General features: G+C 43.3%; 1 protein-coding gene across 1 annotated transcript in view; it reads right to left on the bottom strand.

Annotated features, from left to right (window-relative positions):
- Nucleotides 1-7053: 7053 nt before the first annotated feature.
- The window catches only part of efna4 (ephrin A4), a gene marked incomplete at its 5' end in the record, with an annotated part of 34005 nt that continues 18238 nt past the window's right edge, over nt 7054-22820 (bottom strand). Inside the window, 4 exons of the mRNA XM_080501637.1 lie at nt 7054-7190; nt 7770-7796; nt 13434-13502; nt 19554-19852. Of these exons, the coding sequence (XP_080357763.1) occupies nt 7093-7190; nt 7770-7796; nt 13434-13502; nt 19554-19852 (493 nt within the window). The 3' untranslated portion in view covers nt 7054-7092. The remainder of the gene's footprint in view (nt 7191-7769; nt 7797-13433; nt 13503-19553; nt 19853-22820) is intronic.

Genomic DNA, 22820 nt, shown 5'->3' on the forward strand with positions numbered 1-22820 from the left:
TTTCCCGGAGCTTTAAGTGTAAGACACAAAGAACACGACATGAAACTCTGCAGATTGCAAGTGTGATGTTATACAGTACAATATTTAGTGTGACACTCTTCAAAGCTGGTTGTGTTGTGCCAGAGCGTCCGCAGTAATGAGTCGGTAAATGCAAATGTGTTATTTAAATGGACCCATTTATACCAATATCGTGACTTGTTGGTACTTTTTTCTTTGAAACTATGAATCTGTAATGGTAAAAAAAAAAAACATCACAGTAAAGGTGAGAAGACAGTAAGTTGTTGTCAACGTAGTGTCAGTATATCAGGCGAAGTAGCAGCTGTCACTTTTACACAATTCAGCAATTAATATTCTCAGGGGTTGAAAGGTTTTGGATGGAGCATACGTACAGACTAAAGCTGCAAACATGCCATCATGAACACAAAATGTTCTTTGCTTGACTGCCACTGGTTTTCCTCTTTGTGTAAAACTGCAGGCAACTCGAACCCCTGCAGTGTTTTATATGTCACACTTATGCAAGTACTCCCCCCCCCCCCCAAGCAGACCAGAATGATTTTGATTTCATTCGTCATTTAGAGCAGAAACATAACGATTTTCAATTGGTTTATATTTTGAAATAGATTTCGACTTTCATGTCCATCATGTTGAAGATCGACTGATCCATTCTGAATAAAAAAAGACGTGGGTGGACACATAAGAGAGCTTCCCCCCCCCCCCCCTCTAATCTCATGTATTTTTTAACCTAATCAAGTTGAGTATGTTATGTTCAATAGTACAAAAACAAAAAACCAACATGTTTTTGCGCTTAGAGACAAGCTGCTGGGGCAACAGGGTGAAGTAGAGGTCAGTGCTCTTATCTCCGAGCAGGATTATTCCCTGTCTGAGTCTTCTGCCCTGCGATGACGGAGCTGTGCGGGATGTTACCCTGCACCTCGTGGTCACCAGTGACCAGCTTCAGTCCCCCTGCATCTCCAGGATGGGTAAAAACAGCACAGAAGATGAATCGACTCAAGTAACTAATAAGCCTGACCTTCACCCACACAACCCACGCCGATTAATATCAGTCCACAGATTAGTAAATGGGGGTGGGGGGTGGGGGGTGGACAGAGAGAATGAGATAGAAAAAAGTGTATATCTAACACTCTGTTGAATTTTTTTCATGGTAGATGGTGAAGACCCTGGTGGAGTTTCCATATTAGCTTTAATTTCCCTTCATATAAGTGCAATAATTGATTGTTAAGCATCTCATTGTTTGGTCCACTTTCAATATCTTTACACAGCATTGCATTTACAGGAAACATTTGCTCACATTTAGTAGAATCAGTCTTTTACTCTCTGCAGTTTTTTTCTCTCTCCACAAAGCAGAATATTCATCCCTTCAATCTAACAGCTGTATTTTTTTTTCTCCTAAAATGTAGCTCATTTTTTCCTTCCTTACATCTTTGGAGAGAAAAAAAACCCCAAAAGTAAACTTAATCTGTTCCCAGTTTCTGAAACACCTAGTTTACCCAGATGGTTTTTTGTTTGTTTCAGGCTTTAACTTTTTTTACGACGAGGTCAGGAGTAATGTTTCCTTTTTGAGGATGTCTCTGCGCCTGTTGCTCGTTTGCGTCGCACGACGCTGCGCCGCTTCTCTGTCAAACTTTCCTTGCAGATCCTTTGCAGTCAGTTTGGGGACTTTGCTTTGCCTTGATGCCCCAACAGATGTGCAGTTTAGTTGGAGGGATCTTGTTTTCTGTAAATGCCATTTCTTGATAGCAATGCAATGTCTTCATACTCTTTATAGCCCCGTTTGAGTCAGGTGACATTTCCTGATGGCAGAACTGAGTCAATCGATCTCTTACTACTAGTAAACAAAAGTCCAGAGGCTCTAACATTAGAGGGACTTTGACATTTGGAGTCAAACCTTTTCTGAGCGCAAGACTTTTGTGTCCAACCATATGTGATGAAATATCTGCCGCTGCCATTGATCAGCTCTGAGGGCCACCGAAAACACTCCTAAATGCATTTCTTTGAAAACAAGTGGAGCAAAACCTCTCGGAATGAAAAGAGAGGATACCCTTGAATCAGAGTTTGAAGAATTTAAGTAGTTCTGCTTGTTATAAGCCACTTCACAGATTTAGCCTCTTAAGTCTTTTACTCTCCACTGCATAAAGGGTCAGATATTCACTCCGGGAAATAGACACCGCATCCGATTAGAAAGTGTCGAAAAAGTACACGCAATATTTGCAAGAGATGTCGGGAGAACTTGTTTGATCGGTAGAGACTATATCCTTGACCTCGATACCATTTAGAGCTTTTCTGCAGCACGCTCGGTGGACGCGTTGCGTCTCGGGGTAAATGATCTCCATGCCGCTTTCCAGACGTTCACACCCAACAAGCAGAAATCTCCACGGTGCGGAGCTTCTGCCTCCTCCTGCCAGAGACGCTCCTCCTGTAAGACGAACGCCCCGCTTCACCTCCGGAGCGACGAGATTGAGCGGTCAGAAGATTTCAAACTGTGACTCGGCCTCATCCTCTCGTGCAGAATTCGGCTCTGAAGCTGGCAGATGTGGGACGAGATGAAAAGTGGAGACAGCCGGAGACTGGCGAGCCGGAGAGATCCACGGGAGCTTAAGTTTCGGCATCCATGAAATCTCTAACTGGCTGCAGCCGCCAGTAAACGTTAATGAACACATCTTGGTGAAACTTTTCACAACACACCACTTTGATAACGCCGTCAAGTGACCATATTTCGTAACTCGTGTGGCTCAGTTTGAAAAAGTTTGATTCAAGAAGATATCAGAATGAAACAGTTTGTGCTAATTATTGAAATAGGTGGTATTGTTGTAGTATATCTTATAGTAGTGTCCAGTGTATTTACTTCAGCAAAGCTTCTCCTATTCACTGTTAATGCACTTTATTGATTTAAAAAAAAAAAACCAAAAAACAAACAGCAATAGAGCACAACAACCCTGGGACCCATCAGGTGTTTTCTTCATAGTATAATGGAATATTATCATTTCTTTCAAACTTGGCCCAAAACCTTTGCTCAGGAATGTGTATCTACACATTTATGTGATTTATGTTTCCTGCTGCGAGTGGCCTGTTCATCCATAAAGTGGCATCCATACCAGTTGTGACGTGTTCACAGATACGCGTCTTGGAAACTTTGACCAGAGGAATTTGACAACAGAGTGTGAGGGTTAAACTGCCCAGTGAAAATCAGACATTCAATGTGGTACGGGGGGGGAAAAATTAAATAGTCACATTACTTTATTTTGATAGTTTTTAACATATACATGATTTATAGTTGATGTATATAATCTTTATTCTTATTCTTTTTTTGATTATATTTAAGTTATGTTTGAGTTTCATTGTGCCGTTATACAAAAGTGTGAATCTACAATGATAGTAAAAGATTTATCTTATCTTATCTTAATAAACCCACACACACACCCCCACGTGACTTCTAACTAACTGGAAATTATTGCAGGTGTTACAATGTGGAAGGTCCACATCCTTTCTCTACACTTCGGCCCTTCGTTTGGCTGGACGCCGCCCTGCTTCTGAGGACAGCCAGCTTAATGTTGCATCGCTACATTACATCTTTGTAGTCTTTACTTTAATACAATACATTTGTAAATTCAATTATTCCAAAGTGTTATTGTCAAGAACTTCAAGTATCCAAGAGGGAAATCCTGATGCCTTTTGCTCTTACCTCAGTTCACCTTTGTTCTGAATGCGAGATGTGAAATATAAACTGGTGAGGATTCGCTATTGATGATGTGGGTGTTGATTACATGGTGAGAATCTCTTACCTGTGAGAAATATCCTCCCAAACTCAGGAAAAGGTGCCTCAGGATCATTTATATCAGCCACGACTAATAGTGAAAGACCTGTTTTAATTTGTTTCTTTCCCAAAAGAAAAACCTAACAAAAAATAAAAATAAATTCATCAAAATGTATTGGAACATAAATATAGAATAAACTTGATTCACCAGAAAATGAATACCAGCAAAAAAAAAAAAAAAAAAGTCTGTTTTTATCACGAGTCAGCGGTTTTTATTTCTGAACATGTAATCAGCTGGAACAAAAATCTGTGTCTTACATATTTAGTCAAGATGTGATCAAATGTAGACCAACTTGTGACAACAGAATGTGCAGTGTTGAAATTGGATACACTGTAATTACACAGTGATTTGTGGGGAGAGAGAGAGAGAGAGAGAGCGTGAGAGCGAGAGAGAGAGGGAGAGCTATACATGTGATGTTATGTCAGTTGAAAAGCAAGACTGTCAGAATAAAAACTGTTTATGATCGTAGGCATCCCAAGTAAAACGTCTGACATGGGATTGTCATTATTGTCTAAATTTACACGAGACGGCCACTTGTGTCTATAATTATGAAGTTTGTGATGGATTCAGTTGCAGTATTGCTACATTACCATGCAACAGACTCTACAGAAATGCTGAGAGTACCAGAAATGTCATTTTTCATTAGATTGTTCAAGTGTTTCTGGTCAAAGACCTAAAAAGAAAAAGAGAAGTTGCTATAAAAGCTTTTAGTGTGTGTTCTATCCGGTAACAGTCATGCTCAAGATGTAAGGGGACGGTCCCGCTGCCCCTAAAGTCCTTTACCCCACGTTTTACACCAGAGAGTTTTCCCCATCTTTCTGTCGATTCCAGTACTTCATCACCCACAACGGAAAACGAATGAATACATTGGCTTTGGAAATTTATATGTGAAGGTCAAAATCAAAACCACTTCACAACAACATGCTTCACCAGTGACAAACATGTCATCAGACGAGATCATAAACCATGAAATAGAAGCATTAGCCCCATTATCCAGGAAATTGCCTTCCTGGCTTCACAACACATTCAGCATTAGAGCCTATATAAATGGAAATGCATTTACAGCTTATTTGGATGTACCCTCCTATATTTAAAAACACAAAACATCTTCTTTTAGTTGCGTCCCCACCCGCGTTGACTGAAAATAACTACTCTACGGTCAATGTATATTTGGCACTGATGCTTCAGAGTCTATTAATACCAGGAGTCTATTGGGTATCTGAGTCTTATCAGGCTTGGGTGAGCCATAGATAAAAACTCGGCTCAATATTCCACTAGGTTACTCACGTTACAACGGCCTCTTACACCACAAGGTCATTTAAAGTCCCTGATGTCTGCTTATCTCCATCCTCCTGTGTATTACACTGAATGTGTGTGTTCCCCAAATAAAGTCTCTCGTGTGTGTGTACGTCCATCATCGCTGACATTTGCGGTTGCGTGAAGCACCAATGCGTCCAAACAATAAATAATTATCGACTCAAACCCTTTGATTGCAATCAGATTTATTCTGCTCGTCTCGCCGTGTAAAAAAAAAAGAACGAAAAAAAAAAGGCTCAGATTGCAGTCGGCTCTTCACAGAAGAAGCTACATTCTTCACTAAAATGTGAAAGCAGAAACGTATACAAACATTAAACACAAAATCCTAGTACACAACTTTGACAAGCCTACATCACTGAACAGAAATGTACACAAAATATAAAGATCTGCAAATGTTGGTTCGCTCACCCATTTTGGAAATCAACGTAAAAAAACAAAAAGGTAAAAAAACAAAAAACAATAACAGGACTGGAGTGATTTATTTACATTTTTTCACCTGAATATAATGAGGCCACATATATTAAGTGCTAATGATGTTGTCTTTTTTTTTTTTTTTCTTTTAAAGCAAACAAACTGTACAATTAACCTAAAAGATATTCTCCTCAACATGGTTGGGGAAATAATTATAAATATATAATTTTCTTCTAATCAAGGAAATGCATACTCTCATATCGAATCATTCCAAATTTGAAAATCTGAATAAATGAATTAGGATTTTTTTTTTCTTTAAACCAATGTCAGGATTTAACTTTTTACAGTTTTTGGCAATAATGTTAAATGATCAAATCATTTAATGTGTAAATGTTGGCAGAATATCTTGACATTATGGCAGTAAAAAAACACAATAAATCATTACTATACAGAAAGTCATTTTTATCCAATGTCCTTAAATAGATCAGTTCTGATGAAAGCGTTGAATTTAATACAGTCAATATATTGGATTTTTTTGCAGCATATATTAACTATATGACAAAACTGAAAGACTAAAGAGAAACAGAAAGCTTGTGTGCAGTCACACACCTGTAGGTCAGCAGATGAGTCAACCAGTGGAGTGAGCTATTTACCCATAATCCTCTCTGGGCCGCATTGGTTGTGATGCAGAGAGGAAGCCACAGTAGCAAATCCTGAAAATGTCCCAGGTCCCATCACCGCCGTCCAGCACCAGAACGTGGCGTCCAGCTTCTGGGTTTATGGCCAACCCAGCTCCAGTCCAGTACAACCAGTTTAGTCCCAGCAGGGGGCGCAGCAGCCCAGTGTGCCTCTTCCAGAATATTCCCCAGTTCCTCTTTAGAAGGCCTTTATTTCCAAAATCTAATTAGTTACTAAAGTAGAACACATTTATCTTACTTGGATGCAAATGAGGCAGTTCAAAATTACTTGGTTACTTGTGGCTGCTCATCTACAGTGTGCCAGGATCTTTTTTTTTTTTGATGGGGGGGGGGGGGGGGGGGGGGGTCACCAGTTAACTGACATAACTGCAACCTGAGCCACTCTGTAGTGCTGTACTTTGTTTATTTGCCCTCCTGACTAAAGGCGGGTTTTCAATACGAATAAAATGCAGCACAGAGTAGAAATCAATAAGAAAATGAAAAAGTGGAGTGAGAAATTAGAAACTATTCTGTTGGAACATGTCCTGACGGACTGGGTGTTTGCTGGCATCAGAGTGGAAGATAAGTCTTCTGACTAAGTCTAGCTGTTTACCACCTAATATTCTCTGCTACTACTTCAACAACGGTTGTGACCCAGCGTCTCAGTCCCTGACTCACTGTGGTCTCGTTTTGGAGAAAACACCAGATTCTTTGTGGAATTTCACAGGTAAACACTCATGAGGCAATACGAGTATTGCAATAGCGTTGCGTGGATTGCATTGTGTCGTTCCCTGGAAGATAACGCGGTGCGCTTGCAAGTCTGAGTAAAACGTCCCGATCCCATCGGGGCGAGGTCAGCGACGGCATGTCAGGTTGGTCAACAGGAGGAGGATGAGCAGGAGTGGAAGTGAAGCCGTCTTCTTTGAGGAGACACTACCTCCACGAACACTTTCTGAAAAAAAGAGATGCAAATTCACATTAAAGTTTTCGGTTTGGAGGAACAGGAGCGCCTCCTTTTAATGGGACCCTTTGTCAAAGTTCGAGCTACGTCCCATAAATTAAAGAAAATCTTAACACTATATCATCATTTTTTATTTTTTTTTTTAAACAAATAGTGGGCCGGAAAATTTATAGCAGCCGTTTGGGGAAGGCTCTGGGCTTTCTGAAATTGGTTGGAAGAAGTTGACTGGCTTAAATAGAGCCACGATCCAAACTCCATCCAAAGCTTTCAGGACAAATTGGAGCGCTGATTGTGTTCTACATTAAATCCCCCGACGTCATGGCCCATGTGTCTGAACTCAAATCAAAACCAAATCTCTTGTGGAAAAACTTCCTAGAAGAGTGGAGGCTGATGAGGCTCTACATGTAAGAAGATAGCCGGATGTCAAACACTTGGCATGGAGATGAAATGTCTTTGAATTTGATTGGAATAAGTATGTGACATATGTGCGAGAATCAAACACTTGCAGGTAGACATGCTATATAGACCTTTGTCCTAAAAATAACTTGAGTTCTGGGTGTTGTGTCTCACCTTGTATTTGTTTTGAACCTTCTGATGCTGTAGATGAGAGAAAAGGAGAGAGAGAAAGAGAGAAGAGTGGGATTTAGATAAAGTTGAGGCAGAGAAACAAGTTGCTGATTAGTCATTTTTGCCTCCTTAACTTCCTCAATAAAGCTACTGTGGAACAAAAGGAGCAAGAAACAGACAAATGACCAGGGGAAGGTATTTACCATTACTCAAACACTAACGCCGTGAAAAATGAGTACTGACTGGGTGTGCAACCCTAAATATGTCCCCTATGCAAATTCTGCGAAAGGTTGGATAAAAAAAGAGCTTTGAGAATCATGGCAACAGGAAAAGATAGTGTTATGTAAATTAGAGAGAGCAAGAATGATCGAGATTATACAGAGGGGGGATACAGGAAATGAAAAAGAAGGGCGGAAAAAAAAAATACAAGAAAATTCAAAATGACAGAGCGAAACCAAGAAGTGGACAGAAGATGAAAGGGAGAACCGGTGGAGACTCGAGTGAGAAAGTACGGTGGAAAGAAAAAAAAAAAAAAAAAGAGAAAAGAAGGTTGGAAAGATTGAATCAAGGTCAGACAGAGAGAAAAGGGAGGGAGAGAAAGCGACAGGATAAGGGGGTGTTTGTGTCTGGGCGTCACTTTCTCAGCGGGAGGGGGACTAAAAGGAAATAATGGAGGGATGGTATGATGGCGGAACAGGGAGGGGTTAGAGGGAGGGGGAGGGAGGGGGGGGATATATATCCCAGGTAGTGAGACTGAAAAAACGACTAAAATCCCTCCAAAGAGTGAGCTGCCACATAATACCAATGAGGGAGGGCAGCGGGGGTCAGGAAACCAGGATGAGACTGCACAACTGCAGGTGTTATTAAATCGATCCACGGCCTTGAACCCACCCCTGACACAGCAAGCATGAAGACTCCGACGACACACTAATGTGGACTTGTACACACACACACACACACACACGAAGACAACGAGTGAACCGAGTGCAGGAAAACTACCACCGATCCACATCCCATAGTGTCGCCGTGTTGGAACTGGCCGCAGAAGACAAAAAGCTCTAAATGACTTCCTGGTTCTGTGGGACGGAGGACGACAGAGGGGTTAACGAAGCATTAAATAACACGGACCTCTCACTGTGCTTGTGTGTGTGCATGTGTCAGTGTGAGACTGTTTTGTAGGACAAATCAAAGCAAACAGACAATCAAAAAAAAAAAAAAACCCTCCACAGTTACTGCTTTTAACGGTGCATGAAATACATTTCCAGAAAAATATTACTTAAAATTCCCTCTCATTTTAAAGCAGTTATGTAATGATATAACAGTGAAATGCAACCGATGACAAAACATTTACTAATACCCGCACTTTCACGGTTATTCTGCATTTTTTTTTATTTATTTGAATATAATAATTTCATCACGGTAAAAATTTATAATTTGTCCAAATAAAATGATTGATCGCTGTGTTTTCGAGATATTTAATCAAACGTGTACAGAAAGGTAACACTCAAAAGGCGCCGCGTCGCTTTTGGAAAATACATTTTACCCCTCTTGTTAAATACCTCGCGTTTACCCGGCTGTGTGTGATCCGTGTGTTTTGACCAGGTTTTAATCACATCATTCACGCAAAAGTTAGAATGTTGCGGACGCCCGTTCGTGTCAACGTCTTAATCGCGGCAATGGCGAGCGTCGCCGCGAAATGTCATCCATGTTGGCGTGACTGTACGAGTCGTAGCTCTGCAGTGCAGTCGTGCTGCAGGTGTAACTGTACATGCACGCACAACCATGGTAATGCAAGTGTGTGTGTGTGTGTGTGTGTGTGTGTGTGTGTGTGTATGTGTGTGTCCTCTGCAGGCAGAGCGCCCCACTGCAGAGACAGACAATGTTCCACCATTCCACCTCTCCTCTCACGCCGCCATTTTATCCATGCGGCAGCTACTGCTAACCAACCCCAACTTGAAATAGGAAACGAGGCAAACCAAAAATCGCAAAAGACAGCGGACAAAATACGCCTGCAAATTGCCAAATAGCAGTGAAGTCGGTTGAAGTGTGGAGTTTGGGATCTGTAAGAACTTGGCAGGTCGGGCGGCGAGCTTGACTTTTGTCCTCGTGTGCATCGAGTTCAAGGGGTACAAAGGTATTTGGGGTGAGAGCGGAGGGGGGTTAAGGAGGGGCAGCGATGTAGGAAATTAAAAAAAAAAAGAAAAAAAAGAAAAATGGCTTGAAAGAACAGCTAAAGAAAGAAAGTGAAGGGAAATGGTGAAGCTCTGGAAACCGAAATGAACGTAATGGACTACTCACAGCGGGAGAGAACGACGGAAAAAAGAGAGAGAGAGAGACAGAGAAGGAAGGAGAATCAATTAGAGAGAGAGCGGAGTTGGTCTGTAATGGCTTCTCACAGTGGGACGGCTGAAAAGAGAAAGGCGGAGAAGCAGAGCGACAAGGAGAACAAGAGAGATAAACACAACAGAGGGAGTTTTAGGGAGCAGTTGCTGTATAAAAAAAAAAAAAAAAGGTGAGTATGGAGTAAAAAGGCGAAGCGAGACAGTGAAAGATGCAATAGAGGGCTGCAGGGCACCAAAGATTTCACATGACACCCGTCTGCTGATGCCCATTCAGAGCCTTGTTTCTGATGCAACACGGGCTTAAGCACCTTTCAGCGAGCCCCTTTCTCTGGTGTGACGCGTGACACTGTTCAAACAAAAAACACACCACTGTGCCAAGACACACACCCAAATACTAAAATCATACATCTATTTCGCTCTTCACAAGCTATAATGGGGTGTTTTAGTTTACCAACGTGGCAAAGTAAAAAGTGAAAACGAAGGTCCCAGCGAACACCAAGAAACACAACAAGCACAGGACGTCATTAGAAGCCTCCCGTGTGACCCCCCCAATCCGCCCACGTTGCTGTGCTCCTCGGCTAAATTAAGGCGATAAACACACACATTCACACACCGGAGAGGAGACAGAGGGGCCCGGGCGAGGCGGTAGCCGACCTTGGAACAATGACGACGTACCTGACGGACCCGCTCGCTGTCGCCGGTCTGTCCTTCAAGGCCAGTGTGAGAGCAGTGCGTGTTCGTGTGTGTGTTGATAATTAATTCAGACACCCGCAACAGGGCATCCCCGCGCGGAACTGCCTTTTAATCTAACGACCTGCTTTGTGGTGGTGGTGGTGGGGGGGAGGGAAAAAAAGAAAAGAAATAAAGAAAGTTGCAACGTGAAGAAGGGAAAGGAGGTGCCAGTTTGGAGTTGAGATAAGACATGGGGATGTAGGCTGAAGAGGGGGGGGGGGGGGGGGGGGGGGCATCACCGACGGCCACACACACAAACGCTGAGAGGGGATACAGGCACAGCGCGCCCTGCTGCCATGCTACCTGTCAGATAAAAGAGGAACCTGAGAGCATGTGAGGTGTTGCCATAGGGAGCAGCACAACAACAGCTGTGGTAAACCGCCACTAATGGACAGCCGAAAGAAAGAGAGAGAGAGAGAGAGAGATAGAGAGAGAGAGAGAGACCCTCCAACTCTCCTTCATTTCTTCTCTCATCCATCTAATTCGCTCTCCTCTCGCTGGCCTCGCACGCTCATCCCAACACACTCGCCGCACAGCATGCGCAGGACAGAGATAGAGCGACGCAGGGGAAACGGTGAGAGGGGAGCCGGTGAGTAACGGTATAGCTGAAGATATGGAGATACTACAAAGAGATAGAGGGGAAAAACACAGGGACGGTGGAGGAGGTGGGGTGGATGTGTAAGAGACTGCCATGGACGGTGCCTAGATTAGTTTTGCTCCAGTAGCGAAAGATCATAAAAAATGAGGAAGGGAGGAGAGAGCTGAAGAGACAGAGAGAAGGGGGGGATTAGTGCCACTTCAGGAATGACAGAAGACTGAAGAAAGAAAGAGCGGGAGGTTGGAGTGAGGGGTGGAGGGGGTGGGGGGGGGGGTTAAAAGACAAGGAGACGGAGATCCTGAAATTTAGTCGGGATTAGTTTTGGTTAAAGGATAGGATGAGAGGCAGAGGGGGCAAAAAAACGAGAAAAGGAAACAGTACATTGTTGTCTTTGTAGGTAGAAGTCTTTCTACTGTAAACTGTGTGTGTGTGTGTGTGTGTGTGTGTGTGTGTGTGTGTGTGTGTGTGCATCTCCCACCATATCCTGGAGATTTCAAATATTTAGATTATTTGAGGCTCGGACTGGCTGATCAGGGAAAACCGTCAGAAGGTCAAGACGACATTAGCATTTCCTCACTGAACAGCTATCCCTGGTATTTCTAATTAATGACAGCACGATAATTAGCATATAAAAAAAGTCATCAGCCTTCACTCTGGCAATAATGCAGCAAATTACTCGCCGTCTCTCACTGGAACAGTGATGGCATTTAGGAATTCATTGGAGATGGCTAGAGCACTATTTATTCCAGGTTTTATTGTTGGGGGGTTTTTTTTGGCTCCATAAATCAAGGCTGCATGATCAGTGCATGTCTGATAATCAACCTTGCTTTTCTTGGAAAAAGTGTGTGTGTTACAGTTACAGCCTGGGACAACACAACAAGCCCCCCGCAGGTCGTACTTGGATGGGAACTGGGACAGACGTTTTTAGATGCGAGGGGATGCATGCACGCACACACACACACACACACACACACACACACACACACACACACACACACACACACACACACACACACACACACACACACACACACACACACACACACACACACACACACACACACACACACACACACACACACACACACACACACACACAAATTAAAGCACCAAAGAACACGTGCAAATGCCCAGGGACCCATACAGGAATGCACAAAAAAACAATAAGTATACACGCACACACTCGCACACAATATTTGTATGCCTTACAGGGATAATACATTGACTGTCGTTCATTTCCTGGAGCCTTATTTCAAACTCAGCTGTAACAACTACTTGCTTAAACTTTAGCCGTGGCCACAGTCTGACCCCGGAATCTTGTCACCACCTAAAAATCTATTGATTTCCCTAATGGGGACGTCCGTTTTTGTCCGCATGGTGACACGAGTCCCCATGGGTCAGTGTGCAATCAGGTTTGAGGTCCTCACCGGTATAGGAGAACAAGGCCCCACACACACAGACACGCACACGCACACACTACACGAATGGTCATACACATAAGTGCTCACAAAGGCACACACACAGCGACTGTACAGGGATTCCCACAGTGACTGGGAAACATTCCCAACCGGAATGGGCAGCTCACTGGACTGGAAGACTAACATTACTCCAGGCGGGCTCTGGATTAGATCAACTCTGGGAATTTCACACTGGGACGGAGAGACGGCGAGTGGGAGAATGAGGAAGACAAGAGGGAAAGATGCTGTAGAGGGAACTGATGCTTTAAAATAACTGACCCTCGATCCAATTAGGTTTAAAAGCGAACGCGGCGTTGGAGAGTGAAGTTCCCATCGTTTCATCTTTCAAGGTTAAATATACTCTTGTAAAGACAGATATAGTTGGGAGAATGAGAGGGAAAGAGAGGAAGAAAGTGGCGAGGCGCAGTCTAAACACGGTGCCGTACAGCCCCGATAGTAGAGATGTGAGAGCGAGGCGTCTCGGTGTACAAAGGGGGAGCCATAAAAGGAAGAGCAGATGAAACGTGGTTGTACTCACTCGGCTCGCAGCACACTGTGACACGCAACTTCATACATGGCAGAGGAGGGCCTTCGTCTGCGGGTAGCGCTGGGAAGAACAACAAAAGGAAGATGTAAATACGCAGCTTACTCATTAAACCCCAGCAAACAGTTGGTACTCGACGCGCCGACGTGTCAAACAAGAAAGGACATTAGCATACGATGAAACGGATCCCGTCGTGAAATCTGCTCGTGGAGAACTTCCTTTTGAGGAATCCACATGGCAGGAAAATAACCTGGTTGTTGTTGCTCTTTTGACTAAATGAATACCTCAGGATATCAGCCCTAGTAACTGCATTTATTTACACAATAGACAATAAAATACACAATCAAGGGTGGAACTGTTGTAGAATACAACCGCACCAATGCTGATCACAGTTCGATCGGGAAACCAACTAAAACTAAATTAATTATACTTTATTAATCCCTCCTGGGGAAATTATTTTTGTTGGAGCCGATCGGGGAGTCAAGGGTCTTGCTCAGGGACTCAGTCAGCTGTGAGAGCAAGTTGGGGTTTAGTGTCTGTCTTGCTCAAGGACACTTCAGCATGTGGACACGGGAAGATGAGGAATCGAACCTTCCGATTGAGATACGACCACTCCACCAACCGAGCCAGAGCCGCGTTACCCGTCAGTTCAAAACTGCTTTTAAAAACAAATTTTTCTGAAAAACTGCATTTAAAGGGGCATTTATATTTGAATAATTCACAAACAGCTGCTGGCTCAACAGGGACCCGCCGCACAAGCCGAGCGCATGAACGCCAACAGTTTGTCTCACTTTGTATCCATAATTCTGGCTGATAAGATGGAGCACAGAATAACAGTGGGGTGGAGGCAGAAATGACCGATGTCTACGGTGGCTGAAAGATAACAAAATACAGCCGCAGTCAAGTCCATCACGCAACACAATGAGGCACTGCCAAGCTTCGTTTATTTACACGTTTCATCTTAACAGCTAATTTCTCGGTTGATAAACATTTGATAAAAATGGCTGAAGAGCTTAAATTGGATAATAAGACGACACTGACACGAGCATAGAAATGAAAGAACAAGTTCACACTCAAATAGCGTTAATCATTATAAATTAACAATTAATCTATTGTTCCTACTCTGGGTAACCTGGGCAGGTTTTTCAGGTTTCTGTACTTTACTTAAATTGATATTTTTGACTTTTTTAAAAGTCCAATATTGCTTTATTACTACTGCACATTTTCATACGTTCTTAAAACAGTAACATCGTTACTCAGTTTGGACTCTGAAATATGAGACTCAACAATTTGGAGGAAAAAAAACCTGCACATAGAAATGAAGTTTGATGAGTTTTTGATACAAAGACCAACTGCAGCAGCGCCATGGACCAACTGCCTATCAACGAAGGACATTGACTTAAACTGGGTATGAGAATCTACATATTTATCAAAGAAGGATTGAACTCTCACATCATAGTTTTATATCTTTCAATCGATCCTCATAAAATTTATTTTCTCTGTCTTAAACAGAATTTTGCATCTGTAATAAATAGTTTCACCATTCCATTATTAATTATCTGTGATTTATTTATTAAAAAAAAATAAATCAAGCTTTTAAAATTTTCTTAATTTTTTTTTCATTTTAATCATCGTAGATTATTTTGGCCAGGTGTCTACTTTTCGAATGTCAATCCCATATTCCTTAAAGGCTAGGCAAGAACACAGCAGGTAGGAATTGGAACCAAGTTTGTTCTGAGATTGTTTGGAAAGACTTTTACTTCTGGACTTCACAGAACATTTCAGAATAATTACCGTCTCACTTTTGAGTTCAGTCGGTACTTCCCAAAGTCTCTGTATCTATGCTCAATTAAAAAAAAAAAAACACTGTTAGTACTTTTGAAACCTCTGTATTTTTCTGCTTGTATGTGAAACTACTGGTCTCTGTAAAGGCTTTTAAAAGCGGGTTGGAGGAAGGGAGGAGGCTGTATCAGGCTGCAGATGTTCTGACTGATGGCCTCATGTTTACATTCATGTGTATTTCAGGATATGTTGGATGCTCTTTGTTTAAAATAATTATGTGCAGTGTGCATGTCTGTGGCTTTGTTGAAACGATGCACAATATACATATATGTGTCCTGGGTAAACAAACAAACAATAAATATCAGGATTCACAGACGTATATCAAGTACATTGACTCCAATACTGGTTCTGTCCAGCATGAATCCTGAGCTTCTTTAAATCCGTCAAGTTCTTTGTGTCCACTTAGTCATTTTAAGGACAAATTTGATTCTTTTCATCTATAAAAGTAATTTTTCTGTCGTCCACAGCCACCATTCAGAGAGGTATTCGCACTGCGCGGCAGCCCAAAAAGTCAAAGTTTACTACTGGCTTACACTCAGCAACATTAATCATTGAGGGCTGCAAGCTGCAAGCTGTAGATTTCAAACTGTATATTATGCATCACTTTTTGAATGGCTGGAGGTAGGAAACCATTGTGCTTTCTTTTATGTTAATACATAAATCACAGAGCACAAATGTTGTACTTAAGCTTTCGGATTTATGAACTAAATTTATGTACGTGCCATTCTTTTAAGTCATTCACATCCATCCTTCTCTTCAGCACCATGGACAGACCATCTGAGGAAGCGCTAAATGGTGCGCAAGTGCCCTGAAGTACTCTCTTAAGATGTGCACACAAGAGTTTAAGTGTGTTCGCAGGAAATGCTCGTAACATCTGAGATCAATCACCATCATAAAACAGTACTCAATTATATTCAAGTGCCCCCCCCCCCCCTTTCCTAAAAAAGAACAAAAACAAAAAAAAACTATGACAATGCGACAGTGAGCCAGCATGCACAATACCGGGAATCAGAAAATGATGCGGCTAAATGGAAATCAACTATCATTAATTTTATGTACTACAAATGTGTTTTCCCTGCTGCGGCATGACAAAATGTTTGCTGTGAATAAGACCTCTGGCTGTGCCTGAAATCACCCTTTCTACACAACGCTGCCTATATAATACACACTCAGTGGTTGCTTTGTGAAACTACTTATTGCTTTACAGAATCTTCGGGAAAGTTTTTCCTCACAAAATCAAATCTCCGGGAGCAGTTTTACTGCGTCTGTGCAACTTATGGGTTCATTTGTTGATACCAAGTGGCCCGTGGAGAGGAAACTGACAAGCTGAAATCCACCTCTGCACTGAAAGTTGATCATTTCGAAGACGGAGTGCAAATAACGATTCAGAATTCAACAAACTCTGCAAAAGCACACATGATGCTTTGAATTTCAAAGCATCATGTGAAGCAACGTCACACTTTTGTCTTGAGCTTAAATACCCGAATACCTGGTTGTCTACGGTTTGTGATCAGGCATTATACTTGAAATCTGTGCTTTTCAAAGTGAAGGTGCCAGATCGATTGGGAGGGAAATTGTGTGAATAAAACAACTGCTTTATTAAATCACACATTAATTACTGAAGTATAAATCTTTACTTACCATACGTTTAAATTTTACAACATTCGACTATCAAGAAAATATTCTCACGTTTTACTACCTCTGGATCCCAACAGCCATTGAGAGTAGTTATTGCCATCTACTCCCTGAACTGCGTTATTTAAGCCGAGGTCGGGGGCTCTGGAACCAATCCCAGCAGACTATGGGTGAGGGCAGGTTACTCTGAGGAAAGGTCATCAGTCCATCACAGAGAAAACACAGAGAGGCATTCACACACTCTCAGGGCAATTTTAGAGACACCAATTAAACTCAAACGTGTGTTTTTGGACCGTGGGTGGAAACTGAAGTACCCAAAACTCCCGCCTGCACGAAGAATACACACTACTCGTGTCCATTAACTTTTTTCTGTGTTATGTATGAGCTCATTTTTGTTTTTACTGTGTATATTTCAGAGTTCAAATTGTCTTTTTAAAATGCATGTCAAATTGTGTTTATTTGAAGTATTTTTCAGATTGTTGACAAAGTTTTTATACGCACTCCTTTTCTTGCGTGTTTTTGTCTATCTGCTCACACTTTCCAAAGTTCACTTTCCCCATTGTTGCTCTGCCCTTCGGTGTTTCCACGCTGGGACCAGCTGACCGTCAGAGGATGTGAAGGTGTTTCCTGTCTATGAAGGCCCAGACATGTAAAAGAACTGGTGGCTGTTGGTCAGCGGGCCGAAAACCAAATGACAGTGAGCTCTCAGTGTCACAGTCTGTGGGAGAGAGGAGCCCAGTCCAGCTCAGACTGAGCCAACTAATGCCATTAGTGTTTCTAATACTATTGTACTGTTCTCCCGGGCTAATGCCATTATGCAGTCTCCAGTGCTGCGGAGCCATTCAGTGCACAAACCCCAGAGCCAGACATTTGAACCAACTTTACGCCTTATCTTTGATGTGGACAAAACACACACAATCGCTCTGAGCCCGATGTGGCCCGGCCGGGGGGGAGAGACGACCTATTGTTGTGTTGCTGTGAACTGGCATGCACAACCACAATAGCTCAGTGTGTATGTATATGTGTGTGTATATGTGTGTGTGTGTGGAGCCTGTCTCTCATGCCCTCACAATGCTCCATTGTCCTTTGTACCGCAACAGTAATTTATGTAAAGATTCTTTCTTTTTCTTCATTTCATCCATCCCTTTTTGCTTTTGTTGTTCTCCCCTTCCTTTCTCCGGAGTGGATTCCACTCATCCATCCTCACCCCTTTCTCCCCCCCTCACCTCCCCCTGCCTGTACTGTCAGACTGTGTCCATCTTTTGTGCTTTCTCTTCCTGTGTCACTCTTCCACGCTTCTCTACCTCTGTCTGACCCCCCCCCTCCCCCCTCCCTCACTGTCGTCCCGTATTGATCTCCATTTCTCTCTCCTACACTTTGCCGTCCCTCCGTGTCTTTGTTGTCACCCTCCCATACTCTGCATTTACGTGACTCTTTCATTCTCTGCCTCGTTTCATGCCCCCCCCCCCCCTCTTGGACTGACACCAGAAGTTGTAAAAAGTAAAAAAAAAAAAGAAATTGTCAAGTGATTTTCACTGCCACTAAGTCATCTCCTCTCTCGCTCCCTCCCCTTTTCTCCCTCCAGTGGCTGAAATAAATGAGTAAAGTGAGATGAACACAGGAGCATGTAATGGAAAAGCGATCATTGGAATTGTGTAACAGCCTTTTGGTTTATGAAAACATCATATTAATGTCATTCTGTATGAATTTATAGGAAACATTAGGGGCATAAGCTGCACAAGCTCATGAAAGAACTGTGATACAAAAAACTTCTCTGAACTTTTTTTTCCCCTTCCAAAGTGCCGGACTGCCCAGTCACAGCAGTTTGTGTTTGCACTGACTGATGAACTGAAACGACCAGATACCTTCACCACCCGAGGCCAGAAAAGAAATGCATTTCTCAAAAATGTTCTAAAAGATTTTTTTTCAAATCAAGCACTTTTTCTAAGTTCAACTGTTTCAAAAATGTCTTTCGCCTTCCTATTTCTAAATGTTTTTTTCATGAAGGCTTTGCCATATTGGATCCTGGATCGTTTCCTGCTCTCCTCCCTCAAACCAATCGCCTGCATGTCGTCCATCCGGACATCCAACAACCTCACGGACCTCTCTTCCTTGACAGCTCCATCCTCAGCATCCTTACTTATCCATCATCTGTTATACGCATGTAGAATATGGATGTTCTCCGTGTGGGTGTGCCCGTTTCTTCCAGTTTGCTCACACGGTCCAAAAATAATGTCTTTGAGGCTAATTGGTGACAAAATTTCCAGTAAGTGTTTGTGACTGTCTGTCTCTCTGTGTTTGTCCTGGGATGCCCGGGTTTTACTCTGCATTTCACTCCCAGTCGGCTGGAATCGGCTGCACAGCCTCACAACCTTGAGCCGGATACAGCGAAATAGAAGACAGATGAATGACATTGGAAACGGGAGAATTAAATATTTGTGTCCTAACATAACTGTGAACGTGAAAGAGTGTGCTACAATTATGAAAAGACCCTCAGCCTCCCTGCAACTCCAATAATTGAAAAAGAAACATCCGCCGGTTCTGTATCATGTTTGAATTTACCAAGTACCATCAGTATTGTTTTTTGTTTTTTTTTACATTTTTGTATTCAGAATATAAAAACGTCATGTTACTCACAGCTGTAGTAGTAGTGTCTCCCTGGCAGAAACTCAAACCCCAGCGAGAAAGGCGTAAACCTTTGGATCTTTTCAGAGAAGCGTACAGGTCCAAATGGAGCGTAGGGGGCATTACACTCCCACCTCTTGAAGGCCCCTCTGGTTTCCACACAGCCTTGGAAAGACTTCTCTCCAATCAGGTACAGCGCTAGCGTCTCTGGCTGCCCAGCGCCCAGGGTCTCCTTATTGGAGTAGTGGGGGCAGATGATGTCCAAGTAATCGTTCAGATTCACCTGAATGGACAGATCTCCTTCCGTTAACCTGGAAAGAAGAGTGACGACAGCATTAACATTCATGCAACGGACCCTTACACAAGCCTGAAAGTGAAGATGAGCGCTAATTAGGGCTAAACAGAGACAGACGACATGTTGCGTAAAGCCCGCTGCAGGGGGAATAAAGTGGATACTTCCAGGAGATTGACGATTCACCAGTGGCGCGCACAACAATAACTGTAGGTGATAAAACAAAGTTGTGTGGGTCTTCAATAATGCTCAACATTTTATACATCACACTGGTACAACTCAATTTTATTTCCTTGCCAGCGAGGGAGATTGGCGAGCGTCAGACAGCGAGAGCAACAATTGCTCATATCATAATTAAGACCTCCGAGAGGAGTTCAGAGTGAAATAAAATGGACTCCCTCCGCCATCCACTCTCCCCCTACACAGCACAGACAGACACAAGCCAGTGCAAACTTAAGCATCCTTGCATGTGCGAGTACAACCTTGTCAGTCAGGGTTTACTGACTTTTGGCACAACAACAACTGTGGACAAGACGGCATCATTAGAACAGAAGAGCTGCATAATGTATGCGCTTTCAGGCCAACAGTTCTGCAGTCCTGTCAACTCCAGTATGAAGAGTTACCCTTGTACAAACTAATAGGCGGGAGGCAGTGGGAAGTGAATGTAGGCCAAAGTAAGACAGGTACATTTAATATAATGAAAACGTAAGACTTTAAAAATAACCGCATGAAGAGAACAAAGCAGGAGACAAGTAGTCCAGTGAAAGGTGTGGTAAATGGAGTAAAAAAAAAAGAGAATTATGGACAGGCATGAGAAGATTGAGCAAGTCTAATAAAACAGACAAGTTGAAGTTGTCATGGAACAAAAATAAAAAAAAAAAAAAATAAAAAAACAGGTGGGGGAAAAGGACTTAAAAAGAAAGTAAAGTGTTTTAATTAGCGACCCCAGGGAGTCTGAGTGCAGACACACAGAGCAAAGAACAACGGAGTGGAAGAGGAGAGGAGACGAACTTTAATTGGTCTCTTCCTCGCATGGAGCATGGAAGAAAAGAATGACGGGCAGAATGTGGCTCGGGCTGAAGGTTCAGGTCCGTCAGTGGGAGTCTTTATAGAGGGGTGACAGAGCGGAGGAGAGAGGAAGGGTGTGCTGGGAGCCAGCGAAGGGGAACATGGGAGGGAAAAGGAGCATGGAATGGGGAGGGTGGTGGAAGTGTTGGTGGTGGTGCACGGCAGAGTAGTCTCCAGCTAAGAAGGCGGATATAGAAGGGACAAGAGAATAAATAATAAGAGGGAATATGTGTGGAAAAGGAGGAGGAGGAGAAAATGATGAAAATCTGAATGATACAGAAAAGACATGACAGGAAGCAGGAGGGCAAGATGGTCCAGCAAATCTGTAGAGTGTCAAGAGGAGATGGAGCAATGAGTGGAGAAATGACAACAGTGTGTTGGAGGAGCAGTAGACCATAGCTAAAAAAAAATAAAAAAAAACCCACGGTCTCTTAACCTAAGCCTGTATTTCTCCCTGAGACAATAGAGTAGGACAGTAGAATTGTGTATATACGTGTGTGTATGTGCGTGTGTGTGAAGATGCAGGTGAGAGCCTGGAGGCAGGCCTCACCAATGCTGCTTCGTGGTCAATAGCTACCGTGCAGAATTGGCGATCTATCAACAGGACAGGACATAATCGATCAGGATCTCTCACTCAGGACACACACACACACAAACACACTCTGCTAATCGATACCAATCTTATGTGTGTGTAGGTGTGTGTGCGCGTGTAGACAGCAACGTCCAATAGCTCTATTACCTGTGTGTGCTAATTACAGCTGAACAAAAGCACTTGATTGTCTGGTTAAGAGAACACTGTGTAGGCACACACACACACACACACACACACACACACACACACACACACACACACACACACACACACACACACACACACACACACACACACACACACACACACACACACACACACACACACACACACACACACACACACACACACACACACACACACACACACACACACACACACACGTCTGTTTGCGCTTCATACTACCTGTAGTGCTTTCCAAGGCCCCTCTGGAGGCAGTGAGGTGTTTACTTAGGTGCGCCAGCTGTGGAAGAGTGTGTGGGTGTGTGTGTGTGTTTCTGCATGTAATAGATGTGTGCTGTGTCAACACGCTGCGCCCCCTGCTATACATGTCATTCACCCCGAGATTCTGCTTTGCTGCTCCGGCCCCATTTCCGCTCATCCAGACCCACATCTGCAATCCTCCTTGACCCTTTTCTTCTTCTCCATCCCCTCTCTCGTGTTCCCCCTCTTTGGATGACATCAACTCATTCCCCCATCTTTTGCTTCAGAGACCGCATTCCCCTGTACTCTCACTCCTATTTCTGACTTCTTTCCATCTTTCATTACACCACCCGCTATCCCCCCCCGGCCAATGGCTCCAACCTCGGCCCGCACCGTATGCACGGCAGCAATTACAGAGACGGTGTGCTGTACTGATGTCAAACTGTCAAGCTTCCTTGCTCTCTTTTTCCTCTCCTTCCACCCTTTACCCTTCTCTGGCCCTGGTAGGTTTGGGTACGCCCTAATTACACTCCGCATCCTCCCCTCCTGCCAGCCACCATGCAGTGGAGTGGTGACAGCACAGGGGCATCACGGGAGCACGGAGGAGCAGCGGGTGTCAGGGAACAGAGAGCAGGAGCAGCCTATCTGTAAGCAACAAAACAGGATTTGTTGGGGGGGGTCCAGCACCAGAGCAGAGGGACAGGGCAAAGACAGGGGGGGAAAAAAAAAAATGCAGCGCACACACTCACTGCATTTGGGCACATGTGGGTGTGGATACATACACACACACACACACACACACATATGATCCCTCACTCCAGGACATGAAAGTACTTCAGGAGAATAAAACATGCTCTATCCCTTACGCCATAGGGTGATCAGTGACACCCTTCTGAGGACTGGT

The sequence above is a fragment of the Blennius ocellaris genome (genome assembly GCF_963422515.1).
Source record: "Blennius ocellaris genome assembly, chromosome: 8".
NCBI classification, from domain to species: Eukaryota; Metazoa; Chordata; class Actinopteri; order Blenniiformes; family Blenniidae; genus Blennius; species Blennius ocellaris.